The sequence below is a fragment of the Zea mays genome, chromosome 4 (genome assembly GCF_902167145.1).
Source record: "Zea mays cultivar B73 chromosome 4, Zm-B73-REFERENCE-NAM-5.0, whole genome shotgun sequence".
NCBI lineage: Eukaryota > Viridiplantae > Streptophyta > Magnoliopsida > Poales > Poaceae > Zea > Zea mays.
This window is the reverse complement of record NC_050099.1, coordinates 148,812,352-148,837,710: the sequence shown is the minus strand read 5'-3', so window position 1 is coordinate 148,837,710 and position 25,359 is coordinate 148,812,352. Positions and strand designations below refer to the sequence as shown.

Sequence of the window (25,359 nt, the reverse complement as noted above, 5' to 3'; positions counted from 1 at the left end):
AACCACCCCACCATTCAAGTCATCCAAGTTTTCCACTTCCCAACTACTACAAGAGCTCTAGCATTCAATTCTAGACACACCAAAGAGATCAAATCCTCTCCAAAATTCCACACAACGCCATAGTGACTAGAGAGAGTGATTTGCTTGTGTTCTTTCGAGCTCTTGCGCTTGGATTGCTTTCTTCTTTCTTGATCCTTTCTTTGCAATCAAACTCACTTGTAATTGAGGCAAGAGACACCAATCTTGTGGTGGTCCTTGCGGGAACTTTGTGTTCCAAGTGATTGAGAAGAGAAAGCTCACTCGATCCGTGGATCGTTTGAGAGAGGGAAGGGTTGAAAGAGACCCGGCCTTTGTGGCCTCCTCAACGGGGAGTAGGTTTGCAAGAACCGAACCTCGGTAAAACAAATCTCCGTGTCTCACTTGCTTTTTCGCTTGGGATTTGTTTTGCGCCCTCTCTCGCGGACTCGTTTCTTTATTACTAATGCTAACCCGGCTTGTAGTTGTGTTTATTTGTAAATTTCAGTCTCGCCCTATTCACCCCCCTCTAGGCGACTATCAGCTATGGTGCGGCCGCACTGGCCCCTAAAATAGTGGGTCTCTAGCCACTGGACGCTAGTATTTTTTCCCATGAAGTCTGTAACACCCATAGTGTTTATATTCTGCTCGACAACGAGTATGAATTTAAGCACGTAATACCAGTGGATAAAACAAATGCTAAATTTTAAACATCTTTGCCTATTGCGATTTTAATATCGCATCTGTTTCGTCGGTCGCGAGTTCGACATCGTTTATATCTATCCGGGTTCTTCCTAAATTTTCGTGATGTTCGGAACATAGTCGTTACGAAAAATCGGTGCGTTCGATGATTATTTAAAATTTATCGCTCGCGTGAATACGAATTCGGATGCTTGACCTACTCTTACGATTTTTATCCCGGGCAAATTAATTTGAACTCGGCGACAAAAGTTTAATGCAAAAACGTTAAATCGGACCGAGATAACTTGATCTGAACTGAGTATTCGTGATTAATCTGTTCCGCTGTTTACAATTATGGAAATTTGTCTGATTCTTATGTAAACAAAAGCGAACTAAAATCTCAGTCCCGATCTCGTTTGGTTCGATTCGTGTGTATCTCGTCTCAATTTAAATCTTTAAATATAAATAACAGATATGAATTCATCTGGTTCCAAAGTATTCGCCAAATCAAAACCATGTCACAAGTACCATTGATCCTTTGCTTATCGCTAAAAATCTTGCTTAAAAAATATGTGTGATTTTCGGTAAAAAAAGAGAAAGAAAAGGAAATTAAAATTAGAAAATATCTCTTTATCTTTATCCCTTGCCGCCCAGCCGTTCTCTCTGTTGAGAACTACGTTACCACGGATCACCAGATCCGCTCCCTTCCCTCCCGTCAGCAGTAGAGGCGCAAGAAGCTGTAGAGAACCCGTCTCCCTTCCCATAAGCACGACAGAGGAAACACACGAGACACTGGATATAGGGTTGGGCCTCTGGCCTCTTTCTGATCTCTGTTCCATATGAGGGGTACAGGTTCTATATATAGAGACGCGATAGCCCTCAGGGCTATATTCGGTATTTGCCCACATAACCCTTCATTAGGGTTTCTCAACACTCCCCCTTGGGCGAATACCGCGATCAACACATGCCTCGTTAAAACTCCAAAAAAACCCAATGGGAAAAATATGGAGAATGAGTGCATGGTGATACAAATTGCATTTGCACTTTGTTGCCTCGTTAAAAACCTCATGTGAGAAACTTCAAGAAAACTCACCAAGGGAAAAAGAGTACAACAACTGTCATCGGGACAAATTTCGATCCTTTGGGATCTAGATTCTATCGAATCTTCTACAAGGGCTAACTTTAGAAATGTGCTCCCCCTGATCCTTGCAAAACTGTATCAATAAGGCAAAACATCTTCTTCTAGAAGTATATGCACATAAAGATTTAGCAAACGGATTGCATATCCTTGCAAGGACTATTTCAGGAACTTTACCTCTACTCACTTCTAGGATATACGAGGTAAGTGCACATATCAATATAAATAAGCCACTTTGACTGATGGTGTTCGATCGACTAGATCTATATATTTGATAGAAAGTTCCATAAAGGTTCACATATTGATCATCAAGCTCACGCCTTCAGGGCATAGAATATGACATTTATTGTCTCACGGTTGTGATCAATATAAGCATTCGCTCCCCCTGACGATGACATCTGTCAAAGTCGTTATCCCTCATAACTCAAGCATATTCTTCAAGATATATGTCTCATTGTTCATCTGGAATAACGAGAATGGATGAGGTTGGGGTGCTATCATTTTCTATCTTACACCACAATTTATACATAGTTGTGCAAAGCAAATAATATGTCCTTCAATAGGACTTAGGGGATAATATAGTTGCAATAGTACATATTCTAAATATGATACATCGCTCGAGGCGTTCATCCATTGCAACATCTATGATGGTGTCACAAAAATCCATCTAAGATCGTAATCCATCAGGGATTTTTTCATCGATCAGATACATCATTATAGTCTGTCATTCTAGCACAATGGGGATATTTTGCCAGTAACACATAAACCTTATAGGTTTCTGCCATCAAGGCTTTAGAGGATACCGTAATTCCACATCTAGTGGAAATTACCATGAGTAAAACTCATGGAATGCACATGTGCTTATTTGGTGAACTTCAAGTCCTTTGGTACCTCATCTTATTCCTTTTCGGGTCTGTATGGGTCTTTATCCCTTTATAGGGATTATCAAACTTTGGTGTTTAACACAGACTTTATTTCTTCTGGAAAGGTTCCATCAAGGAACTATAATCTCATCTAGGAGATATTCTCTCTATATATGAGAGTGCTCATTCGTCAGGAATGTATTATTCAGTACGAGATTTATATGTTGCATGTTTATAATTCAAAGATATGAGTCCTCCTAGGATCTCATGACGGATCTTCAGAATCCTATCAACTGCATATTATAATTCATGCCATTTGCCAGATATATTACATATAGCGGAACAGTGTTTATTCAACACATATGTGGGATGGGTCTCTCACAAGACCACTTGAACCATCGCATTCACCACACATTATTTCAATAGTGCCCATAATGTCTGAACTCCAAGCTCGTGATTTCACTTTGCGATTATTGGTTCAGCCTCGATTGCATTTATCATTGACCCGATAAGAGAGCTTCAAACACTCATGCCTAGGACTTTGTTTTGGATCCCTTTGCAATCTAGAGAGGCAAGATAGGTGTCGACATATTTGTCTCCCACATTTAATAATGATCTCCGTCATTTCCCAAAACGAAAGATTCATTGTTCCGTATTCCCAACACAATGATATTGCGCGCATTGCTAGGAATTTTATCATCAAGATGAACCTCTTCGTGAGGCAAATCACCATCAGGGTGAATTAATCGGAGGAAAATTATCACAGACCACGTGAATCTGCAATCAGAACATATGCTTTGACTAAGGCTGATGGATCATATTCGCAGGCGTCCCCGAGAATAAATCAAATACCATTAAGTCAAATGTGGATATGATATTAATCCCGGGTATATCCACATCTACATCAGGTAGAAGCATTCAAACCAATATGGTTACTCCTCAACGATTTCTGACAAACTCCATATACACAGGAGTACACACTGAACGACAGGTTCAGTTTGGCTTTTGTGCGTTTAATAGAATATTGAGGCATTATATTATATGAGCATTCCTCCCCCTAATGCCGAGATGTTCTAAAAGCATACAGATAAAATCCCCAACCACAATCATCTAGTTGTGGCCAATGTATGCTATTGTGGTGATTTATTTGGGAAATCTTACGCACATTACAGATAGGGGTTTTATGCAGTGAGCTTTGGACTTAGATTAATGTAGTAGCATGAATACTACATATTTGTCCTTCACATGAAGGGTTAGTCTCAACATCCAGCGAGACACGCAACAACAAGTTGCTTCATGGTTACAATTCTGCAAACTTATTGTTATTATTACCAAATGCACAGTCAATCATTAAAATTTAGACTAACAAGCACAACACTATTTTATCCATAAGGGTCCTTCAGGGGCTCATGAATACCATTCGTCGTTTGGAGCCATTAGTTGACTTCAGATCAACAAGTAAAATGACCATCAGGGTCTAACGCTCACAAGGACATTCACTGGTTGTATTGTGCTTTGAGGCACATAGGAAAAATGTGTGTGTTTATATTGGTAGTAAAGTGCACGGCATCAGGCCAATGCTGCCAAGCAGAGATTTTTATGTGCAGAAATGTATAGTCCAGCTCGTTTTATCATTGCCCATGGTTTACCCAATTACTCATACCGTTCTGAAATTGGGTATCGATTTATGCAACATTTTTAGGTATAATAATTTTGAGAGAGAACTTATAACAATAATTAATTATTTGTGATGTTGCCAGCAGAGCAAACATTTCTCCTCATATTATATACCAAATTGTTCTATAAAGCATTATTTCGATCTCTTCATTGTTCAGCAAAAAGAGAAGCTTTGGAATAGAACAGACAAGGCCAAGAATTCATTTTATCCGGGAAAAATCACCATATAACCAGCTTTTGATGAAGCAAATGATGATAACTGCTTGGCAAGAACAAAACAATACTGGTATCCGCCTAGGATCCATCTTCAACAACAGATATTACTGCTCTCATACGAAGAAATTATCAGGAGTAGAGAGGATACAACAAGACTCTATAAGATCTTCATATTTCTATCACAAATTATCATCACTAGTAGTCTAGTGGTCAAGACATATGACTCTTCTGGCTCCGAGGACCAATGACATGTTAATGTCTAATTTAGCTTCAAGCTCTGTGGTGATGTGGGATTTTATAGTTATTTGTCTACTTTTCTCACTTCTGGTAGATCAGATATAGATTATGGTAAGCATGCCAAGGGGTGGAATACAATGTAGTTCTGCTACATAAACCCCAGATATATGTATATTCGGAGTCGACCTTTACCATTTGGTTTATAGTATATACCATACCAGTCAAAGGACTATCCCAAGTCAATTCAGCGGCTATAAGTATTTAAATTCTAAGAGATGTATGCAACACAAGCATAGAGGTCCTAGATAGGCCGAGTAAGTGGTTCGACGAGAACACACAATGTTTTTTCACACCAATGTTGTGAAAAAAATTCTCAGAATTGTCTTTCGATGCACTCACAACTTCGTGTTGCTAAGGTACTAGCCATTTATCTCAAAGTTCGCTTCATGCCGTTCAGCGACAAAGAGCAATGTGCCAACATCTGGTTGAGCAATGTATGACTGAGATTCTAGCATTTATTCATCTAACAAGGTCTTATTGCTTACTAATAAAATCCCAATTTGTGATGTTTTCTGTGCCAAAAAGGCTTTCATGCATTAATATTGAATTTCTTCAGGTTACTTCGGGTAAAACTTTATGCATGAGGAGAGAGCAGATATTTAACTTATCTGTGTTTCATTGTATTTCAATTTAATTTCCCAGATTTCCAAGCATTATAGAGCTTGATATAGTTGTTGTGGCCACTTGGCGATATATATAAATATATGATGTCACACAACACAATCAAATAAAATATAGAGCCAAATAAAATTGTTTATGAAGGTCGCGCTATGATGTGGCTTCAGGGGCTTGAACAACCCACCACAATCCACACGAGTACAAGCTCTAGCGTCTGGTGTCAACGCGTGTGCAGCCATCAGGGCTACGACAACACATCCATCCTTCGTAATAAGTGCAACAGACACAACTGTGGCTTGGTAGTAGGGGTACACGATAAGTACGCGCAACAGACACAACAGACGCAACAAGCGCAATTGTAACTCAATAGTTGCGACACACATGCAATGCCTTCAGGGCCCTCGAAAAATGTGTGACTCAGCGATGGCGGTCCAACTCAACGGGAGCGATCCGATTAAGCGAGAGCGCGACATAGCAATCACATGACGCAGCCAAGTTCGAACGGCACAAATACTGCGTCGTGTTGCCAGGGCGCAGCCAATATTCAGCTAATGCCATAACTCAGCCGATTACCAACGCAAACTGATCAGCGTGTCCGAGTACCCACTATACAATTTAATCACTCGGCGTGAGTTCAAAAGTTCAACGCAACACAAATATTTAGAGTAATTTTGAGTATGCACAGTATAGCCTTCACACGTTTTAATAATTTCTGCCAATTATCTACATACGAGAAATAAAGCAGAAAAAACACCAGAAAAAATACATAAACATAACACATCATGTGTAAAAGATAATTTCTCACATTTAAGCATGTGTTTTTCTATTAATTATTTTCGACATGAAATAATTAATTAAGATAGAAATTGCAACATAAAACATGTTTTACTCTATTTATTATTTGCAACAGGAAATAAGTAGATTAAATATATTACGGAGCATGTATACAAACTAATTGTACCAATGTTTATTAATTTAATAAAATTGTTAAAAAAACTCATATGCTCCCACGAATCTAGTGCTTTCCGTTTCTCTTTTTGGCCCCACCATCGAGCCACTCCAGCAGCCTTATGCGCTGGGCCTGGTTGCATTGGGTCGGCTCCCACGCCCTACGTAAGGGCATGCAGCCACTAGGCCACTAGGGGCTCGCCCGTACTGCAGTCAGCTGATTTACCGCGTAGGTCCTTCACCAACAGTTAAGCCGCTTTGATCGGATGCAGGAGCGCATGGGAGCATTTTTAGAGATTATTCCAACTGAATCTCTGTTGCTGCGCCTGAAAGAACGAATCGAGTACGGCTCCCGGCCATCTCAACGTCAGAAAGAAAGGAGAGACCGCAAGACTATCACGTTTCCCCGGTCAGGCGCGTTCCTGGTGGGAACGCTTCAGGCGTGGCGCCGCGAGGACGTGCACGTAGACGTGCATGCCGATCAGACCTCGACTGGTGGTGCCACGATGGCAGACTATGTAGGCCATGCAGCCGCGTTGGGGCATGGAGCGTCGCAACCGACAGTACCATGCGGCGGCGCCGCCATGCTCGGCGACGACGACTGGCGTGCGGAGCACTGGAGCCCGCCAGCGGGGCGGTTTGGGTGGCACAATTTTCTTTCTTCGATCAACAGTACATTCGATCTGCTATAAATGCATACCTCTCTCTTGACTGCGTAAAGGGAATCGAAGTCTGTCGCGTAGGACAGTTCGGCTAGGCCGGGGACCTGCCGGCTTGACGAAGAGTTGATGCAGATCTGATCTCGCCGCAGCAACATCGAGGTAGAGCGTGCTGATAACGTGTTGAGAACTACGTTACCACGGATCACCAGATCCGCTCCCTTCCCTCCCGTCAGCAGTAGAGGCGCAAGAAGCTGTAGAGAACCCGTCTCCCTTCCCATAAGCACGACAGAGGAAACACACGAGACACTGGATATAGGGTTGGGCCTCTGGCCTCTTTCTGATCTCTGTTCCATATGAGGGGTACAGGTTCTATATATAGAGACGCGATAGCCCTCAAGGCTATATTCGGTATTTGCCCACATAACCCTTCATTAGGGTTTCTCAACACTCTCTTCCCCTTATCTTTTTTCTCAAGCCGCCGCCCTCCCCTGCTTTCTTATCTTCTCCCTGCCGCGCTCCTCGCTCGACCTTGAAGCTTCCATGGCCGCCGCCCTGCCCTGCCCTCCAGTGCCGCATCCGGCTGCCTGACTTGCCGCGTGCCCATCTCCGCGAGCCCGCCATGGAGCTTCCCCGCCGCTCAGCTCGGAGTTCCCTCGGCTCGGTCCCAGTTCCCTGTGCGCGCGCACCTTCCTCATGCTTGGATCCGGCCATCGTCTCTGACAGCTGGCCGCGCCCCTCAAGCTCGGCCAGGGAGCTTCCTTCCTCCCTCGCCCGCGGCTCCCTCATGGCGCCTAGGATCTCCTCCCCATCTCCTGGATGCTCGGCGCCCAGCCCCAGCACTCGCCCCGCCGCCCTCCCTGATCCCCATGCCCGAACTCGCCCTCAGCCATGGCGGGTGCGGCCGCCACCTCACCCATGGTTCTCGCCGCGCCCCTCTTCAAGCTGGCAACTCCACCTCGAAGTCCGTTGCGCGATCCTGCTTCTCCCTTGGCTCACGCACTCGATTTTCCTGGTGCCGCGCCCTGCTCCATCCGCGCGTCCCTGGCCCCGGCATGGAACTCGCCCAGTTTGCGCGTCGAGCTCGGCCTCTGCTTCTCTTGCGTTGTGCCCAGCCCCCGGCGTTGAGATTCCTCCATGACCGCGCCTGGTCTTTACTTGAGCTCAGCTCTGCCCTCTACTCCAGCTCGCCCCCTTGTTTGTTCTCGCCGTTGGGCCGGGTCTGCTTGGTCGCCGCGCCCGTGCCGAGCTCCCTGTGCGCGTAGCCGTGCCCCTCTGCTCGCGTGGCCGGTTCCTTGTTTGCGCCGCGGTTCTCTCCCAGCTCCCTGCCGTGTGCTCGCCCGACCGTACGCTCGCTCTGCTCGTCCATGCCGCCTGCTGCGCGTGCGTCTACTCCGTCCGGTCGCCGGTCTACCCCTGCGCGCGGCCTCCTGCACGCTAGGATGGCTCGTCTCCGCTGGCCGGACGTCGATCTCCTATTTGCCATGGACAATGCATCGACGCCCCATTACCGCCGACCGTCGTAAAACTCTAGTGCTTGTCGTTGATATCCGGTCGTCTCCAACCATTATTTTGTCGTCGTCGTTCGGTCACCCCGTCTCGATGTTGGTGCCTACGTGATGCCTCCGAATTGTGATCGCGCGGACAAAAGAATCCCCAAGAGAAGATGTCCAAAGATTGGATGTTGGTGTGCGTGAAATTTGTGTAGCATCTGCCAAACGCTCGACAAATTGTTTGAATTGGAAAATCATTACCGATCTCGCGGATTCAAGTCAGCTATTGGAACGGTAAGCTGATTTGCTATTTTTATTGACTGATTGGTTGCATTAGTTGTTCGTGAAGATTGTTTTATTTTTAGCACGGGTGCGTTGTCGGGGTATTAGATGTATGTCGTGATGCCTCGCTTCATGCATCAATGGAGTGCGTACATAAGTATGAAGTGGTCGTGTCGCGTGAAACTCAAGTTTAAAATGATTATTATGTGAGAAGTGGTTAAGTGAATAATAAGTTTAGTGTCTCGCTCATATAGCTGATAAATGCGGTCTTGGTTGATTATGTACTTCTTTTGTTTGAGAACGTCGATGCCTTGCTCAAGTAATTATTATATTATAGATTTAGTGATCGGTTGCATGTCGTGGAAAATAGGTTTGAAGTATAAGTGAAGTAAAGAATAGGTTGATAAATTTGTAGGCATGGTGTGATTCGATTAAAAATACTCTACCTGCTAAGTCATAAAATAATGTGATCTCGATATCTAGTATTTTCGTACTAGATTTGCGATGTCTTGCTATAGGTGTTTAATTCACTATCACGTAGCACTATTTAGGCTTGCAATATTCCTGTCCTTATGCATTCATGTGCATAATGCATCTCATTTAGGTACGATAATTAATCGCGTGACACGGAAGGCGACCCAAGTCGACCCTAGGATAATGCGGAGATTGGACATCTCCGCAAGACGACGTCGTCAGTCGGATCAACCTGAAGATGGACAGACGAAGCAAGTATCGGAACAAAGGAGAGTCGTCAAGTGATTGACATCTAACAACACTAACCTAGTGTTACCCAGGCAAGCCCCGGTGCATTTGCCACCTCCTTGCTGTTTTAAAATTTTTTGTCACCTTGTTTGATGCATTAGGTGATAGAAGTTGTGTGCTAAACAATTGATGCATTTCCTTCCTTGGAAAATTGATTACCCTTCCTTGATACCCTTTTTGAAAAGAATTTTATGATGCTTAGCCTTGCTTTAGCAAACAAAAATGTTTTGTTTTAAAACAAAAGTGATGCTTCAGTGGGTGGGAATGTTTTCAAAAATAAAACTTGATGGTGAATCCATCATGGCCGTGATGGGTTCAACATCTGAAAAAATGTACCTCTGCCAGGTACCAAACTTTGGGTTTTAAATAATAAAGCTGAGACCGGGCGGTTGGCTTGCACGAGAAGGAAGTCTCGGTGTAGTGCCTCCGTCTGAGTCGATTAAGGATCGTGTCGATGAAGGCTTGCTGATTGAGGACCTTTTAACTGGTCACATGCCTCATCATGGGTAAGCTTTGCCTCGGGCAGACTAATACCAGAATAGGACAACACGCAATGGTAGTGGAGAGATGGCGAGAGTAGCGTGTACCCTTCGTGGTAAGAGGTTGGACGGTGGTGTATCTGTGCTCTATGTTGGCGTGAACCCGATCTGGTCTTAAGAAACCCGGTGGCGAGTTGACATATGCAAGGGTTAAGTGCTACATATGTCGTGTGATTGGAGATCCCCAACCTGGTGTTAATCGATTCGGATCGCCGTTACTTCTCGAACATGAAGACTTGGTCACTGCCCTACACGTAGCAATCTAGTTAACTGAATGGATGATAAAAAGACGGCTAGTATAGGCCAAGTGTTTGAACTAGGGTAGAAAGAACTCTAGATGCAGGTAACTTTACTTAACCTGACAAGTAAAAATGAATTTTCAAGGATCTACTCATAGTAAGCTTTTCTGCAAACAGAGTCTTTGATTCTTGATAAGCCATACCTTGACTCCCTCAAACCAGTATACCCTTGAAAGTCTTTTCTTTAGTCAGGTAAGTCTTGCTGAGTACTTGCGTACTCAGGGTTTTATTCCCTGTTGTTTTTTAGGATATAACTTTGTGCTGTTGTTGATGGTGTTAAATGCCGGTGGGCTCGGCCTTCTTATAAGTCTAAGTAACTCTCCTATACTTCATATTGAGGATGGTCACTTAAGCTAGCATATATTTCAAAACTATAAATAATTTATAACAATTCAAAGTTATTTCTTTGAATCGCTTTTGTAATCACTCCGATCATGTATAATGTAAACTTGATGCAACTTGTAAAATTTGGTAATAAGAGTTCCGCTGCAAATTGATGGTGTGTGATTTGTGTTTACTTAATCCTGCGGTCCTGGTTGTAAGTGGTTTATCCGGGGTCCTTGGGACACTCGGACAGATCCTGTTAAGTTATCTTGTGCACATGCATAGCTGTCTGAGGTCTTTGAAACAAGGGATGGTGCATGTGGGCCCAATAACTTGGGAGGTTCTGCCACAGCTGGTATCGGAGCAGGATTAAGTATATACAGTCACATACGTATTTTCAAAACAAAAGTTTTGGTTTCGAAAAACCTATTTTCAACTAAACACATTGTTTGGTTTTGAAAAAATAGCTTTGAAAAACTAGAATGCTAGCGACATCCTCTGTTAAGCCCTAAACTAAGGACTATCATATGGCTTATTTAAAAACCACTAACCCACAACCGGGGGTATTGCATACATGTGTATTGTTATTTTTGAGGCCATACAACTGTGGATGGATCGACGCTCAGGTAAGGTGAGATGTGAGAGCATGACCGAACAAACGTCGGTCTAGGGAAGAGTATAAAAAGCGCTTGATTATATACATGTTTGACATATGTATATACGAAAGCTGCGATGTGGAGTATTTACTTTTCTGGGATTCAGTACCCCATGGATGTGTATGGGTATACAGACATGGGAATACTGAGAAGTGTAATGTACTTGTAACGACGCACCTACGCTCAGGTAAGAAGGTGAGTTACCATAATGAGTTGCCCTATGGTTAAAGTGTGGCAATGGCGCCTATGCGTGGCTCGACGCTTAATGATGAGTTGGCCTCCATATAGCAATATATGGAGTATAAACTGTGATAAACTGTCATGTGTGAACTGCATCTTGGAAAAAATGGGTTGTGATGGAATTTTCTGCAGGTACACTAACCTCGAAAACGTATGTGTAGTTGACGACTAGCAAAATATCGAGAGAGTCGTAAGTATGCCACCGATATAGAACGTTATCGCCACATTATGTTGGCAAAAATTTGTGAGGACGAATAAGACGAGCATGCATCCTGATTGTTGCATCATGTTTGTCACCTATACATCCAAAATGTTTTTCTCATCTTTATTCCAGTAACCAATGATTGTAGATAATGTGGTGTAATGTTGAATTATGAACTTCGATGAAATAGTTGTCCTCCGTTCTTTAGGTAACATGTTTAGGTGTTATATGTGTTAGCTCTTGTACTTGATGTGCCGATAGAAGGTTGGTGACTTGTTTGCTTAGAACCAAAACTAGGTCGTGTTCTTATTTAGTGAACCATGACCCAAAGTTGATTTTTCTGTTATCCCTCCATGACTAAACTCATGCAAATGGATGTTTGGATAATTTCTTTATCCAACGCAAGATGTGCATGAGCTTAAAGCTAGGATCTCAAGTTCGTGTTCTTGTTATTTAATCTGTGATGTTTTAGTTGTCGTATTTCCATCTTAGATCATGCCCTTGTTCGATTGGCACAAGTTGATGTCCCTTATCTAGTTTGTCTATTCTTAAGAATCGCCATGTTGCTTTATCAACCTAACCTAGGAAAGACATGTCCGATCAATTTCTTGAATTTAATGCCTTTGGTTTCCTCATATCTATCGAAGGCATACCAACTTCATCTTGTGATTGTTTTCCCTATATATCTAATCTGATACTAATCCTTGACCTTGTAATATCTATGATGGGCATAGAAATATGCTTGGGGCTGAATTAACGGTCTCCCATCGTACTCCCTCACCAACCAATTTAGGTTATGACCATGCCTTGTTCATTTCATCGGGCCATGATCTATTTGGCTCTCTACTTGTAATTATTCTTACAGGTAGAGTCTCTTTGTATATTGTCATCCTTGCTCAATCTATTGGTGTGGCACAAAATTTCTTATTGGTTACGTCTGGTAATGGTGTTGTGACTAAAACCGATGGTGCCGTGATGAAACCGAGGGCCTCTTGTGGACGATCGACACATGGATGCGCTACTTGGCACGCACTGGTATCACAGTTAGTAGTCATAATCCATTATGAGATTATATCGATATGTTATCTTAGCACAAATTATTCTTACCACGTGAGATTCATTATTGATGTTGTTCGGTAATGGTGTCATGGTTAACGACTTATGGTGCCGCAGCGAAACTGAGAGCCCCTTGTGAATTCACACACAAGGTTATGCTGCTTGGCGCATGCTGGTATCGAGGTCTCTAGTCATGATCCATTGTGGAACTACACTGATGTGTTATCTTCCGTGGACTCCTCCGTTGAAACGATTTTGGTGTTGTTTGTCGAGGTGACCGAGCAACATCTATCATCTCTGTTGAATCAAAGGGCATACCCTTTTCATGTGTGGTCTCTTTTCCTTGACTTTGATGGTGACTTCACACATACAAGTTCCCTTTACGTCCTTCTTGTAAAGGTGAAGCCTTGGAGCTTTTTAGTGTTGGAAAACAACTGATTAGCTCTCAAAATGGAGATTGGTTTTCCCTGCTGCTAGGATGCAGGAGTTTGTTCATTCGCTCTCTTATTTAATCCATGCATTCCCAAAACAAGCCAGTTCCTCTCGCATGGAAGAAATGGATGAACAACCTGACCAAATGGATTTCTGCCCAAGTGCATGATCAACTGTTAACAAGAGAGAACTCTCAACCCTTGGCTTACCGATGGTACTGAGAGAACCTGCTTAATGTCAAAAGTAGTTCAACAAGTTGGTTTTACTAACTTGTAACTGTCCAATGAACAAAGATTGAGTTTAGAGATTGTTTTATCGAGTTGTCTAAACTCACTTTAGTTCAGTCTATCCTGAAGAAACCCTTATCAAGATCGAGTGAAGGATATGAACATATGCGTTGATCTTGTGCCATATTGGTTTAGATTATGAGCATATGTATCTTAACCCTACATTGTTGGCCGAGGTACCTTGCCACCCTCAACTAACTGGTAACAGCCTGACCACAGTTCTAGTCATGTCTCGATTGCTTCACGTGTGCTTTTCCAGCATGTGTGATCAAGTCGAGCCATGCCTAATGCTTGATAAAATGGATTAGACACGAAGTCAGTATTTACAGATCCTTTTGCTGGTGATTTTTCGAGTCTCTATCTTTTTCTTGGACTTGGATTCTCTGGCTAACACGAGTTAACTGTGATGTTATTCGACATTCACACCCGTCTCGTGTGCTATGAACTTACCGTTACCACTTGTTGGTAAACCTCTTTCTGTGTGTTTTACCCAAGAGGTTGCATCTGGTTCTGTTTGGGTAAAATCGCGTATTTGCCACTCGCTCATCAGACTTAGATAGTACGGTGTCATCAGAAAAAGCAAACTGCACACATGGAACCTTATGTGTTCTTCTGACAGACATCATCTCTATTGGTGGACATCTCTAAATTAGCCTAAGGCGATACATGTTATGTCCACTAGTGAAACAACATTCTGAGACACTCGCCTTTGCTTGGAACTGCCTTAGTTATCGCTGATTGGACATGGGTTACATGCTTCTCTACTCTTAAAAGTCTTTCGCTCCGAATCTCGGGACGAGATTCTTTTAAGGGGGAGGGCTATAACACCCCTGGTGTTTATATTCTGCTTGACAACGAGTATGAATTTAAGCACGTAATATCAGTGGATAAAACAGATGCTAAATTTTAAACATCTTTGCTTAGCACGATTTTAATATCGCATATGTTTCGTCGGTCGCGAGTTCGACATCGTTTGTATCTATCCGGGCTCTTCCTAAATTTTCGTGATGTTCGAAACATAGTCGTTCCGAAAAATCGATGCATCCGATGATTATTTAAAATTCATCGCTCGCGCGAATACGAATTCGGAAGCTCGACCTACTCTTACGATTTTTATCCCGGGCAAATTAGTTTGAACTCGGCGATAAAAGTTTAATGCAAAAACGTTAAATCGGACCGAGATAACTTGATCCGAACTGAGTATTCATGATTAATCTGTTCCACTATTTACAATTATGGAAATTTGTCTGGTTCTTATGTAAACAAAAGCGGACTAAAATCTCAGTCCCGATCTCATTTGGTTCGATTGGTTGTATCTCATCTCAATCTAAATTTTTAAATATAAATAACAGATATGAATTCATCCGGTTCCAAAGTATTCGCCAAATCAAAACCGTGTCACAAGTACCGTTGATTCTTTGCTTATCGCTAAAAATCTTGCTTCAAAAATATTTGAGATTTTCGGTAAAAAAAAGAGAGAAAGAAAAAGAAATTAAAATTGGAAAAAAATCTCTTTATCTTTATCCCTTGCCGCCCAGCCGTTCTCTTTCCCCTGATCTTTTTTCTGAAGCCGCCGCCCTCCCCTGCTTTCTTATCTTCTCCCTGCCGTGCTCCTCGCTCGACCTTGAAGCTTCCATGGCCGCCGCCCTGCCCTGCCCCTCCAGTGCCACGTCCGGCTCCCTGACTTTCCGCGCGCCCATCTCCGCGACCCCGCCATGGAGCTTCCCCGCCACTCAGCTCAGAGTTCCCTCGGCTCGGTCCCAGTTCCCTGTGCGCGCGCTCCTTCCTCCTGCTTGGATCCGGCCATCGTCTCTGGTAGCTGGCTGCGCCCCTCAAGCTCGGCCAGGGAGCTTCCTTCCTCCCTCGCCCGCGGCTCCCTCATGGCGCCTAGGATCTCCTCCCCATCTCCTGGATGCTCGGCGCCCAGCCCCAGCACTCGCCCTGCCGCCCTCCCTGATCCCCATGCCCGAACTCGCCCTCAGCCATGGCGGGTGCGGCCGCCACCTCACCCATGGTTCTCGCTGCGCCCCTCTTCAAGCTGGCAACTCCACCTCGAAGTCCGTTGCGCGATCCTGCTTCTCCCTTGGCTCACGCACTCGATTTTCCTGGTGCCGCGCCCTGCTCCATCCGCGCGTCCCTGGCCCCGGCATGGAACTCGCCCAGTTTGCGCGCCGAGCTCGGCCTCTGCAGCTCTGCTTCTCTTGCGTTGCGCCAGCCCCCGGCGCTGAGGTTCCTCCATGGCTGCGCCTGGTCTTTACTTGTACTCGGCTCTGCCCTCTACTCCAGCTCGCCCCCTTATTTGTTCTCGCCGTTGGGCCGGGTCTGCTTGGCCGCCGCGCCCGTGCCAAGCTCCCTGTGCGCGTAGCCTTGCCCCTGTGCTCGCCGTGGCCGGTTCCTTGTTCGCGTCGCGGTTCTCTCCTAGCTCCCTGTCGTGTGCTCGCCCGATCATACGCTCGCTCTGCTCGTCCATGCCGCCTGCTGCGCGTGCGTCTACTCCGTCCGGTCGGTGGTCTACCCCTGCGCACGGCCTCTTGCACGCTAGGATGGCTCGTCTCTGCTGGCCGGACGTCGATCTCCTATTTGCCATGGACAACGCATCGACGCCCCATTACCGTCGCCCGTCGTAAAACTCTAGTGCTTGTCATTGATATCCGGTCATCTCCAACCTTTGTCTTACTGTCGTTCAGTCACCCCGTTTCGATGTCGGTCCCTACGAGATGCCTCCGAATTGTGATCGCGCGGACAAAAGAATCCCCAAGAGAAGATGTCAAAAGATTGGATGGTGGTGTGCGTGAAGTTCGTGTAGCACCTTCCAAACGTTCGACAAATTGTTTGAATCGGAAAATCATTACTGATATCGTGGATTCGAGTCAGCTATTGGAACGGTAAGCCGATTTGCTATTTTAGTATTTTTATTGACTGATCTGATGAATGGATTGGTTGAATTAGTTGTTCGTGAAGATTGTTTTATTTTTAGCACGGGTGCGTTGTCGGGGTATTAGATGTATGTCGTGATGCCTCACTTCATGCATCAATGGAGTGCGTACATAAGTATGAAGTGGTCGTGTCGCGTGAAACTCAAGTTTAAAATGATTATTATGTGAGGAGTGGTTAAGTTAATAATAAGTTTAGTGTCTCGCTCATATAGCTGATAAATGCGGTCGCAGTTGATTATGTACTTGTATTATTTGAGAACGTCGATGCCTTGCTCAAGTAATTATTATATTATAGATTTAGTGATCGGTTGCATGTCGTGGAAAATAGGTTTGAAGTATAAGTGAAGTAAAGAATAGGTTGATAAATTTGTAGGCATGGTGTGATTCGATTAAAAATACTCTACCTGCTAAGTCATAAAATAATGTGATCTCGATATCTAGTATTTTCGTACTAGATTTGCAATGTCTTGCTATAGGTGTTTAATTCGCTATCGCGTAGCACTATTTAAGCTTGTAATATTCCTGTCCTTATGCATTCATGTGCATAATGCATCTCATTTAGGTATGATAATTAATCGCGTGACGCGGAAGGCGACCCAAGTCGACCCAGGATAATGCAGAGATTGGACATCTCCGCAAGACGACGTCGTCAGTCGGATCAACCTGAAGATGGATAGACGAAGCAAGTATCGGAACAAAGGAGAGTCGTCAAGTGATCGACGTCTAACAACACTAACCTAGTGTTACCCAAGCAAGCCCCGGTGCATTTGCCACCTCCTTGCTGTTTTATAATCTTTTATCACCTTGTTTGATGCATTAGGTGATAGGAGTTGTGTGCTAAACAATTGATGCATTTTCTTTCTTGGAAAATTGATTACCCTTCCTTGATACCCTTTTGAAAAGAATTTTATGATGCTTAGCCTTGCTTTAGCAAACAATAATGTTTTGTTTTAAAACAAAAGTGATGTTTCAGTGGGTGGGAATGTTTTCAAAAATAAAACTTGATGGTGAATCCATCATGGCCGTGATGGGTTCAACATCTGAAAAGATGTACCTCTGTCAGGTACCAAACTTTGGGTTTTAAATAATAAAGCTAAGACCGGGCGGTTGGCTTGCACGAGAAGGAAGTCTCGGTGTAGTGCCTCCATCTGAGTCGATTAAGGACCGTGTCGATGTAGGCTTGCTGATTGAGGACCTTTTAACTGGTCACATGCCTCGTCATGGATAAGCTTTGCCTCGGGCAGACTATTACCAGAATAGGACAACACACAATGGGAGTGGAGAGATGACGAGAGTAGCGTGTACCCTCCGTGGCAAGAGGCTGGACGGTGGTGTATCTGTGCTCTCGGTTGGCATGAACCCGATCTGGTCTTAAGAAACCCGATGGCGAGTTGACATATGCAAGGGTTAAGTGCTACATATGTCGTGTGATTGGAGATCCCCAGCTGTGTATTAATCGATTTGGATCGCCGTTACTTCTCGGATATGAAGACTTGGTCACTGCCCTACACGTAGCAATCCAGTGAACTGAAAGGATGATAAAAAGACGGCTAGTATAGGCCAAGTGTTTAAACTAGGGTAGAAAGAACTCTAGATGCAGGTAACTTTACTTAACCTGACAAGTAAAAATGGATTTTAAGGATCCACTCATAGTAAGCTTTTCTGCAAACAGAGTCTTTGATTCTTGATAAGCCATACCTTGACTCCCTCAAACCAGCATACCCTTGAGAGTCTTTTCTTTAGTCGGGTAAGTCTTGCTGAGTACTTGCGTACTCAGGGTTTTATTCCCTGTTGTTTTTCAGGATATAACTTTGTGCTGCTGTTGATGGTGTTAAGTGCTGGTGGGCTCGACCTTCTTATAAGTCTAAGTAACTCTCCTATACTTCTTATTGAGGATTGTCACTTAAGCTAGCATATATTTCAAAACTATAAATAATTTATAACAATTCAAAGTTAATTCTTTGAATCGCTTTTGTAATCACTTCGATCATGTACAATGTAAACTTGATGCAACTTGTAAAATTTGGTAATAAGATTTCCGCTGTAAATTGATGGTGTGTGATTTGTGTTTACTTAATCCTGTGGTCCTAGTTGTAAGTGGTTTATCCGGGGTCCTTGGGACACTCGGACAGATTCTGTTAAGTTATCTGGTGCACATGCATAGCCGTCTGAGGTCTTTGAGACAAGGGCAGGTGCATGTGGGCCCAATAACTTGGGAGGTTCTGCCATAAAGTTTATCAGCCATTGACACAAATACGCAAAGGGCAACGGGCTACCACCATGTCTCATTTAGATTGTTAAACTAATGTCTCAATTATTTATTGAATATTTTTTATTGTACACGTGATGGTTGTATCGACGGAGAGAAGCTTTTTAAAATTGAAATTATTGAGGAACTATTTGAAGTCAACAATGACTCAAGAGAGGTTAAATGGTTTAGCGATTCTATGTATCGAGAAGAAGTTTGTTAGAAGAGATTGATCTCAAGGGTATAATCGTCGACTTTGTATCTCAAACTGTTAAAAAATACATGATATAGGTAACAAGTGTTTATGATTATATTTTCATTTGTCATATTATAAGCTATAAACATTACACAATAGTTTATTATGTGTTGAATATTCAATAATATATGTATAATTTTATATATACATAAGTATAATATATATACATATATAAATCTATGATATAAAAGAGGATATTTTATATGTACGATAACAACACTTGTAGGAAACGGTGACGCCTAAAGGGGGTTGAATTAGGACTTTTAAAAACTTTCTCTGAACTAGGCCACAATTAAATCCCTAGAGCAAAATGTATGCAAATAAACAATCTAGATTGTGCAAACTAGGTTTTGTCTAAGTGTTGCTATCTCTACCGCAAAGCCTAAGTTTCAATCCTAAATAATCTAACTAGAAAGACAAGATTGAAACTTAAATACTTAATATAAATGCGAAAGGTAAAGAGCAAGGTAGAGATGCAAGGTCTTGAGAATGACACCAGTGTTTTTACCGAGGTATCCGGAACCACGCAAGGTTCCGACTAATCCTCATTGGTGCCCCTACGCAAAGGGGTAGCCCACGCGAGGGCCAAGCACCTCGATCGAGTAACTCTGTAGAGAGCCGCGGGCCTTCTCCACGTGCAAGTGGTGCTCTGCTTCCGGCTCCTCTCGGACGCTCCCTGTCGTCTCCACTATCGAGTTTCCGGCCGAAATGTCGCATGCCTCGTTCCCTCCCATACACGGTGGCGGTTGTGACACAAACTAGGTTGTCATAGTCTCGCAAGACTCTCGTCCCACTCGGTACAAATACAATGGCCCGCGCAAGAGACGAGGGGTTGTGTGGGTTTTCTAAACTCACTCAACTAACTAGGATTCACCTAGAGCAAGCGCTATTGCGGTCTAACTAACCTAAGCACTTTGCAAAGCACCTACGCTAATCACCGAGTGATTCTATTAAGCACTTGTGTGTTGGAGCTCTTGAAAATGTCTACAATATGCTTTGGTATGTTGCTTGGGCTCCCACACATTGAAATGGCCGGTTGGGGGGGATTTATAGCCTCCCCCCACAATTATAGCCGTTGGACAGAAACAACAACTTTCTGTCGATGGGCACACCGGACAGTCCGGTGCACACCAGTCATGCACTGCTCACTGTCCGGTGCCCTAGCCATGTCAGCCGACCGTTGGGGTCTGTAGCAGTTGACCGTTGGATCCGACCGTTACCCAGACTGTCCGATGCACACAGACAGTCTGGTGCTACAGCCCGAGGGCGCCTGGTTGTGGGCCCCTCTGTGCAGACTGTCTGGTGCACACCAGACAGGTTACTGTTCACTGTCTGGCCCCTCTGCGCAGACTGTTCGGTGCTACAACCCGAGTGCGCTGGCTGACTGCCCACTTCATGGATTTCTTCGTTGTTTCCTTGGGCTTCTTTTGTTCTTGAGTTTTGGACTTCTATGCTTCTTTTATGTTTTTTGAGGTGTTGCATACTCAGTGCCTTAGTCTATTCCTCTTCGCATCCTGTGAACTATAAATATAAACACTAGCAAGCATATTAGTGCACAGGTTATGTTGATCATCCAACACCAAAATCCCTTTGGCTAAATGACCCGGGGTCCACTTTCCTTACATTCTCCCCCTTTTTGGTGATTGATGACAACACAACCAAAGCAAACAAATATAACAAACATTTTAATGAAAATATGCAATCTACTTTAGACCAAAGATATTTGAAGGACCAAAACCACTTGCAAGATAAAAAATTTAATTTGGTGGTGTTTGGTGTTTGATATATTTTTTGTTGCTTTGGATCCTAAAATTTCTCCCCTTTGGCATCAACCACTGAAAAGGAAGACATTAAAAGCATATAGGAAGCAAATAAGACTTGCCATTTTGACAGATTTAACAATTGAAGTTCCAAAAGATTACTTCCCCTAAAAGAGTATTCCCCCTTTTGAAAAAGTATTCTCCCCTTTGTCATAGATGAAGAAATACTCCCTCTGACGGAGATCATCTACTTAGGAAAAACATATGAGAAAGAGAGATGCAAGATTTAGTTTGATTAGGCCAACTTCCCTTATGCATAGGTAAAAGATATATTTTGACAACATATTCATTTAGCAACATGGGAAGCTTAAGATATGAAATATAGTTTAATCAAACACTGGAGAAGACATGTAAATGATACCAATTGTAGTCTTGTGAGACATGAGAATACTAGTAAATTTGCAGTGGAAGCTTATTGTCTTTCTCTGGGGACTCCATTTTCCTTCAATGAGACTACTACATATAATAGACTTGAAAACAAGTGTTAGTCTCAAAGACTTGGATTATAGAGTAACCTCCCCTGAAAGTGTGCATACAAGTTTTGAATCCTTGTAGGAGACTTGCACTTTGATTTTGATATCAAGAGGGGCAAATTATCTAAAATCCGAGCATTGGCACATATAAGTCAAAATGACACCATTTGGAGAAAACCACTAGTAAGATATAAACTTTGAAGCATTAGTGTCATTTACTTAGAAATGTAAAATAAGCTATGTGTCGTGCTTAACTAAACATTTTAAACCATGTAGGCTTGCTCAAGAATATTAATTAAAAGTGAGCATTCCTACCATATGATTGACCTAGTATGCAATTAATATCAAAAGTAAATATCACATGTAAAACTAGTCATGTAAGGTAAAAACTAGATACAAGAAAATAGATACTCATACCTAAAAAGGAAATACAATAAATCTAGTTATCTTAGTCATGGGTGGGGAATTTGGGTCTAAGGTATTCACTAACCCACTTGGCAATAGACTTGATCCAAAATAATGCATCCCATGATATACATCCTAATTTTGCCAAGTCTCCAAATTCCCCGAAGTCCTTCAGACTTTTCACTTCCCTCTTGGGATCCAAACCTTCATGGTGCTTTTCATGGATGAGATAATTTTGTTTGGCACCCAGATGCGTTTGGCTCATTTTCCTTTGTTGGCTTGCTTGTTGGCCTTGATTGCTATCACCTTTCCATTTTTTTTCTTTTTGAATAAATATGGTGTAGCAACCTTTTTATCCACCTTGTTGATGTAGGTGTTGGAGATTTTGCTTGTTGGCTTTTGCTTGAGCTTTTGCTTTTGCTTATCCCCGGTCTTCGCCTTGCATTGGTAAGACTTGTGGCCTTCCATATGGCATAACCTACAAATCACAGTTTCTCCCTCCACAGGCTTGTTCACCCCCGTAGTGGTGTTATCCTGAGGAGGTTGGATTTGTTTGGCTTTGCCTTTCTTGTCATATAAACCTTGCCAAGGCGAGCCACCTCTTGCTCTAATTGCTCATTCTCCATTGCAATCTCATCCGAACATGTTTCTATAATAACATTCTTAACAAGAACTTGATTGCAGGGGTTAGAATAATCAATTAAATCAAAGCAAGAAGTAGAAGAATCTTTCTTAATAAATTCAGGTATTTCAACCAAAGATGCTCCTGGGGTGCTACCAATGTTTTCTAGTTTAATAGTTAGCTCATTGGTGTGTATGCTAATAATTTCCATTTTCCCTAACAAGTTTTCAATGGCTTCTTGAGTGCTGGCTAACTTAGCCTTAAGTTTTTCATTCTTTTTAATGAGGCTATCATCGGTAGCTAAGGATGGAGCATTAGACTCTAGTTGCTCAATTTTAGTTGATAGTTCATAATTTAAATTTGCAAATGTTTTAAATTTTTCTAGGAAACATTTATAATCATCTTGAGAGATAATCAACTTATTTTTCAAAGTTTTAAGTTGTGCCTTTTGTTTAGTGCATACATCGTCAAAAAATTTAATAGCTTCTGCAAGCTCATCTAAGAAGGGCTTTCCCTCACCTTCATCGTCATCACTACTGCTATCATCACTAGAGGATGGAATATTCATTTTACCTCTTGCCATAAGGCACTTGTGTGATCACCGTGATGATCGTGATGAGGATCGGTGGCTGCGCGTCCTTGGAGGTTCATCTTTGCTTGAAGAGTCATTACAAGTTTTGACACTTGTAAGCGCCTTGCCGTTGCTCCTCCCCTTTGTGGGTACGACCATATTTGGACGGTTGTCCCTGAATTTGCCCTTTTCCCCGCATACGAAGCATCCTCTCTTTCTTTGTTTTTTCCTATCAATGTTAAAGAGAAGATCCTCGACCTGCAGAGGCACACACATTAGATTAATCTTGCGGATCATCCCCATTACCTTTCCGACACGTCGGATTGTTTCTTAGTCCTCGGAGGATGATGTTGATGGTTGATTATCTTCACAATCATCACTGTCTTCTTCTTCCTCTTCTTCACTTGAGAAACTTGGAGTGGAGCCTTCTTCTTGCCTTTTCTTGCATATGGTCTAAAAGAAGTTGGCTCCTCTTGTCGACCCATTTTTCGCGACATCTCAAATGCCGCAATCTTTCCGATCACAATTATCGGGGTCATTGTACTCAAGTCCTCCATGTTGTGAAGAATGGTGATGATGCTCCCATATCTTTGTTGTGCTAGTAGAGAGATAATCTTCCTCACAATGTCCGCATCACCTAGCTTATTAATGACCATAGAATTGAGCTCATTGATGATTAGATTTAAATGAGAATACATGTCTCTAATAAGCTCATTTTCTTTCATGGAAAAAGAATTGTATTTTTAAAACTAGGCAATGTTTTTGCTCATGGACATTGGATGTGCCGTCATGGAGCTCATGCAATTTTAGCCAAATCTCATTAGCAGTTTTTAATGTAAAAACTTGATTAAAAATTTCCATGCTAAGAGATTCATACAAGCAGTTTTTGGCTCTAGCATTCAAATGAATTTCTTTTTCCTCACTCGTGGTGGGTTTCTCGGGATTTTGAGTGGTTTCATTCCGCCATGAGTGAATCTCCAAACACCTAGATCAACGGCCTCTAGGTAACAAGCCATTCTAGCACTATAATATAGGAAGTTAGTGCCGTCGAAGTGTGGTGGCTTATGGGTATCCATCCCCTTCCTCTAAAAAGCGTTGACTCAATCAGCGATAAAGTTAAAACGTTTCAAATGATCCAAACCAGGCTCTGATACCACTTGTAGGAAACAGTGATGCCTAGGGGAGAATTAGGACTTCTAAAATCTTTCTCTAAACTAGGCCACAATTAAATCCCTAGAGCAAAATCTATGCAAATAAACAATCTAGATTGTGCAAACTAGGTTTTGTCTAAGTGTTGCTATCTCTACCGCAAAGCCTAAGTTTCAATCCTAAATAATCTAACTAGAAAGACAAGATTGAAACTTAAATACTTAATAAAATGCGGAAGGTAAAGAGAAGGTAGAGATGCAAACTCTTGTGGATGACGCCGATGTTTTTACTGAGGTATCCAGAACCACGCAAGGTTCTGACTAATCCTCGTTGGTGCCCCTACGCCAAGGGGTAGCCCATGCGAGGGCCAAGCACCTCGGTCGAGTAACTTCGTAGAGAGCCACGAGCCTTCTCCACGCGCAAGTGGTGCTCCGCTTTCGGCTCCACTCGGACGCTCCCCGCTGTCTCCACTACCGAGTTACCAGCTGAAACACCGCGGACCCCGTTCCCTCTGGTACATGGTGGCGGCCGTGACACAAATTCGGTTGTCACGTTCTCGCAAGACTCTCATTCCACTCGGTATAAATACAACGGTCGCTCAAGAGCCGAGGGGTTGTGTGGTTTTTCTAAACTCACTCAAGTAACTAGTATTCACCTAGAGCAAGTGCTAATGCAGACTAACTAACCTAAGCACTTCGCAAAGCACCTACGCTAATCACTGAGTGATTCTATTGAGCACTTGGTTGTTTGAGCATATGGAAATGTCTACAATATGCCTTGGTATGTTGCTTGGACTCCCACACATTGAAATGCCCGGTTGGGGGGGGGGGTATTTATAGCCTCACCCCACAATTATAGTCGTTGGACAAAAAAACAGCTTTCTGTCGATGGGCGCACCGGACAGTCCGATGTACACCTGGCATGCACTATTCACTGTCTGGTGCCCTGGCCACGTCAGACGACCGTTGGGGTCTATAGCAGTCGACCGTTGGATCTGGCCGTTATCCAAACTGTCCGGTGCACACCTAACATGCACTGTTCACTGTCCGATGCCCTAGCCACGTCAGACGACCGTTGGGGTTTATAGCAGTCGACCGTTGGACCTGACCGTTATCCAAACTGTCAGGTGCACACCGGACATGTTACTATTCACTGTCCGGTGCGCTAGCAGTGCGCTGGCTGGCTGACCACTTCA

General features: G+C 43.2%; 1 protein-coding gene across 1 annotated transcript; it reads left to right on the top strand.

Moving 5' to 3' along the window:
• The first annotated feature begins 15,069 nt into the window (after window positions 1-15,069).
• LOC103653807 (uncharacterized) lies at window positions 15,070-18,670 on the top strand. Its single transcript, XM_008680607.4, has 2 exons — window positions 15,070-16,569; window positions 17,183-18,670. Exons 1-2 carry the CDS (start codon window positions 15,320-15,322, stop codon window positions 17,193-17,195), a joined length of 1,263 nt encoding a protein of 420 aa, XP_008678829.1. The 5' UTR covers window positions 15,070-15,319; the 3' UTR covers window positions 17,196-18,670.
• The last annotated feature ends 6,689 nt before the right edge of the window (window positions 18,671-25,359 follow it).

What these genes read in the sequence shown, in the direction of transcription:
- LOC103653807 (XM_008680607.4), top strand. Translation starts at nt 15,320, where the DNA reads ATGGCCGCCGCCCTGCCCTGCCCCTCCAGTGCCACGTCCGGCTCCCTG.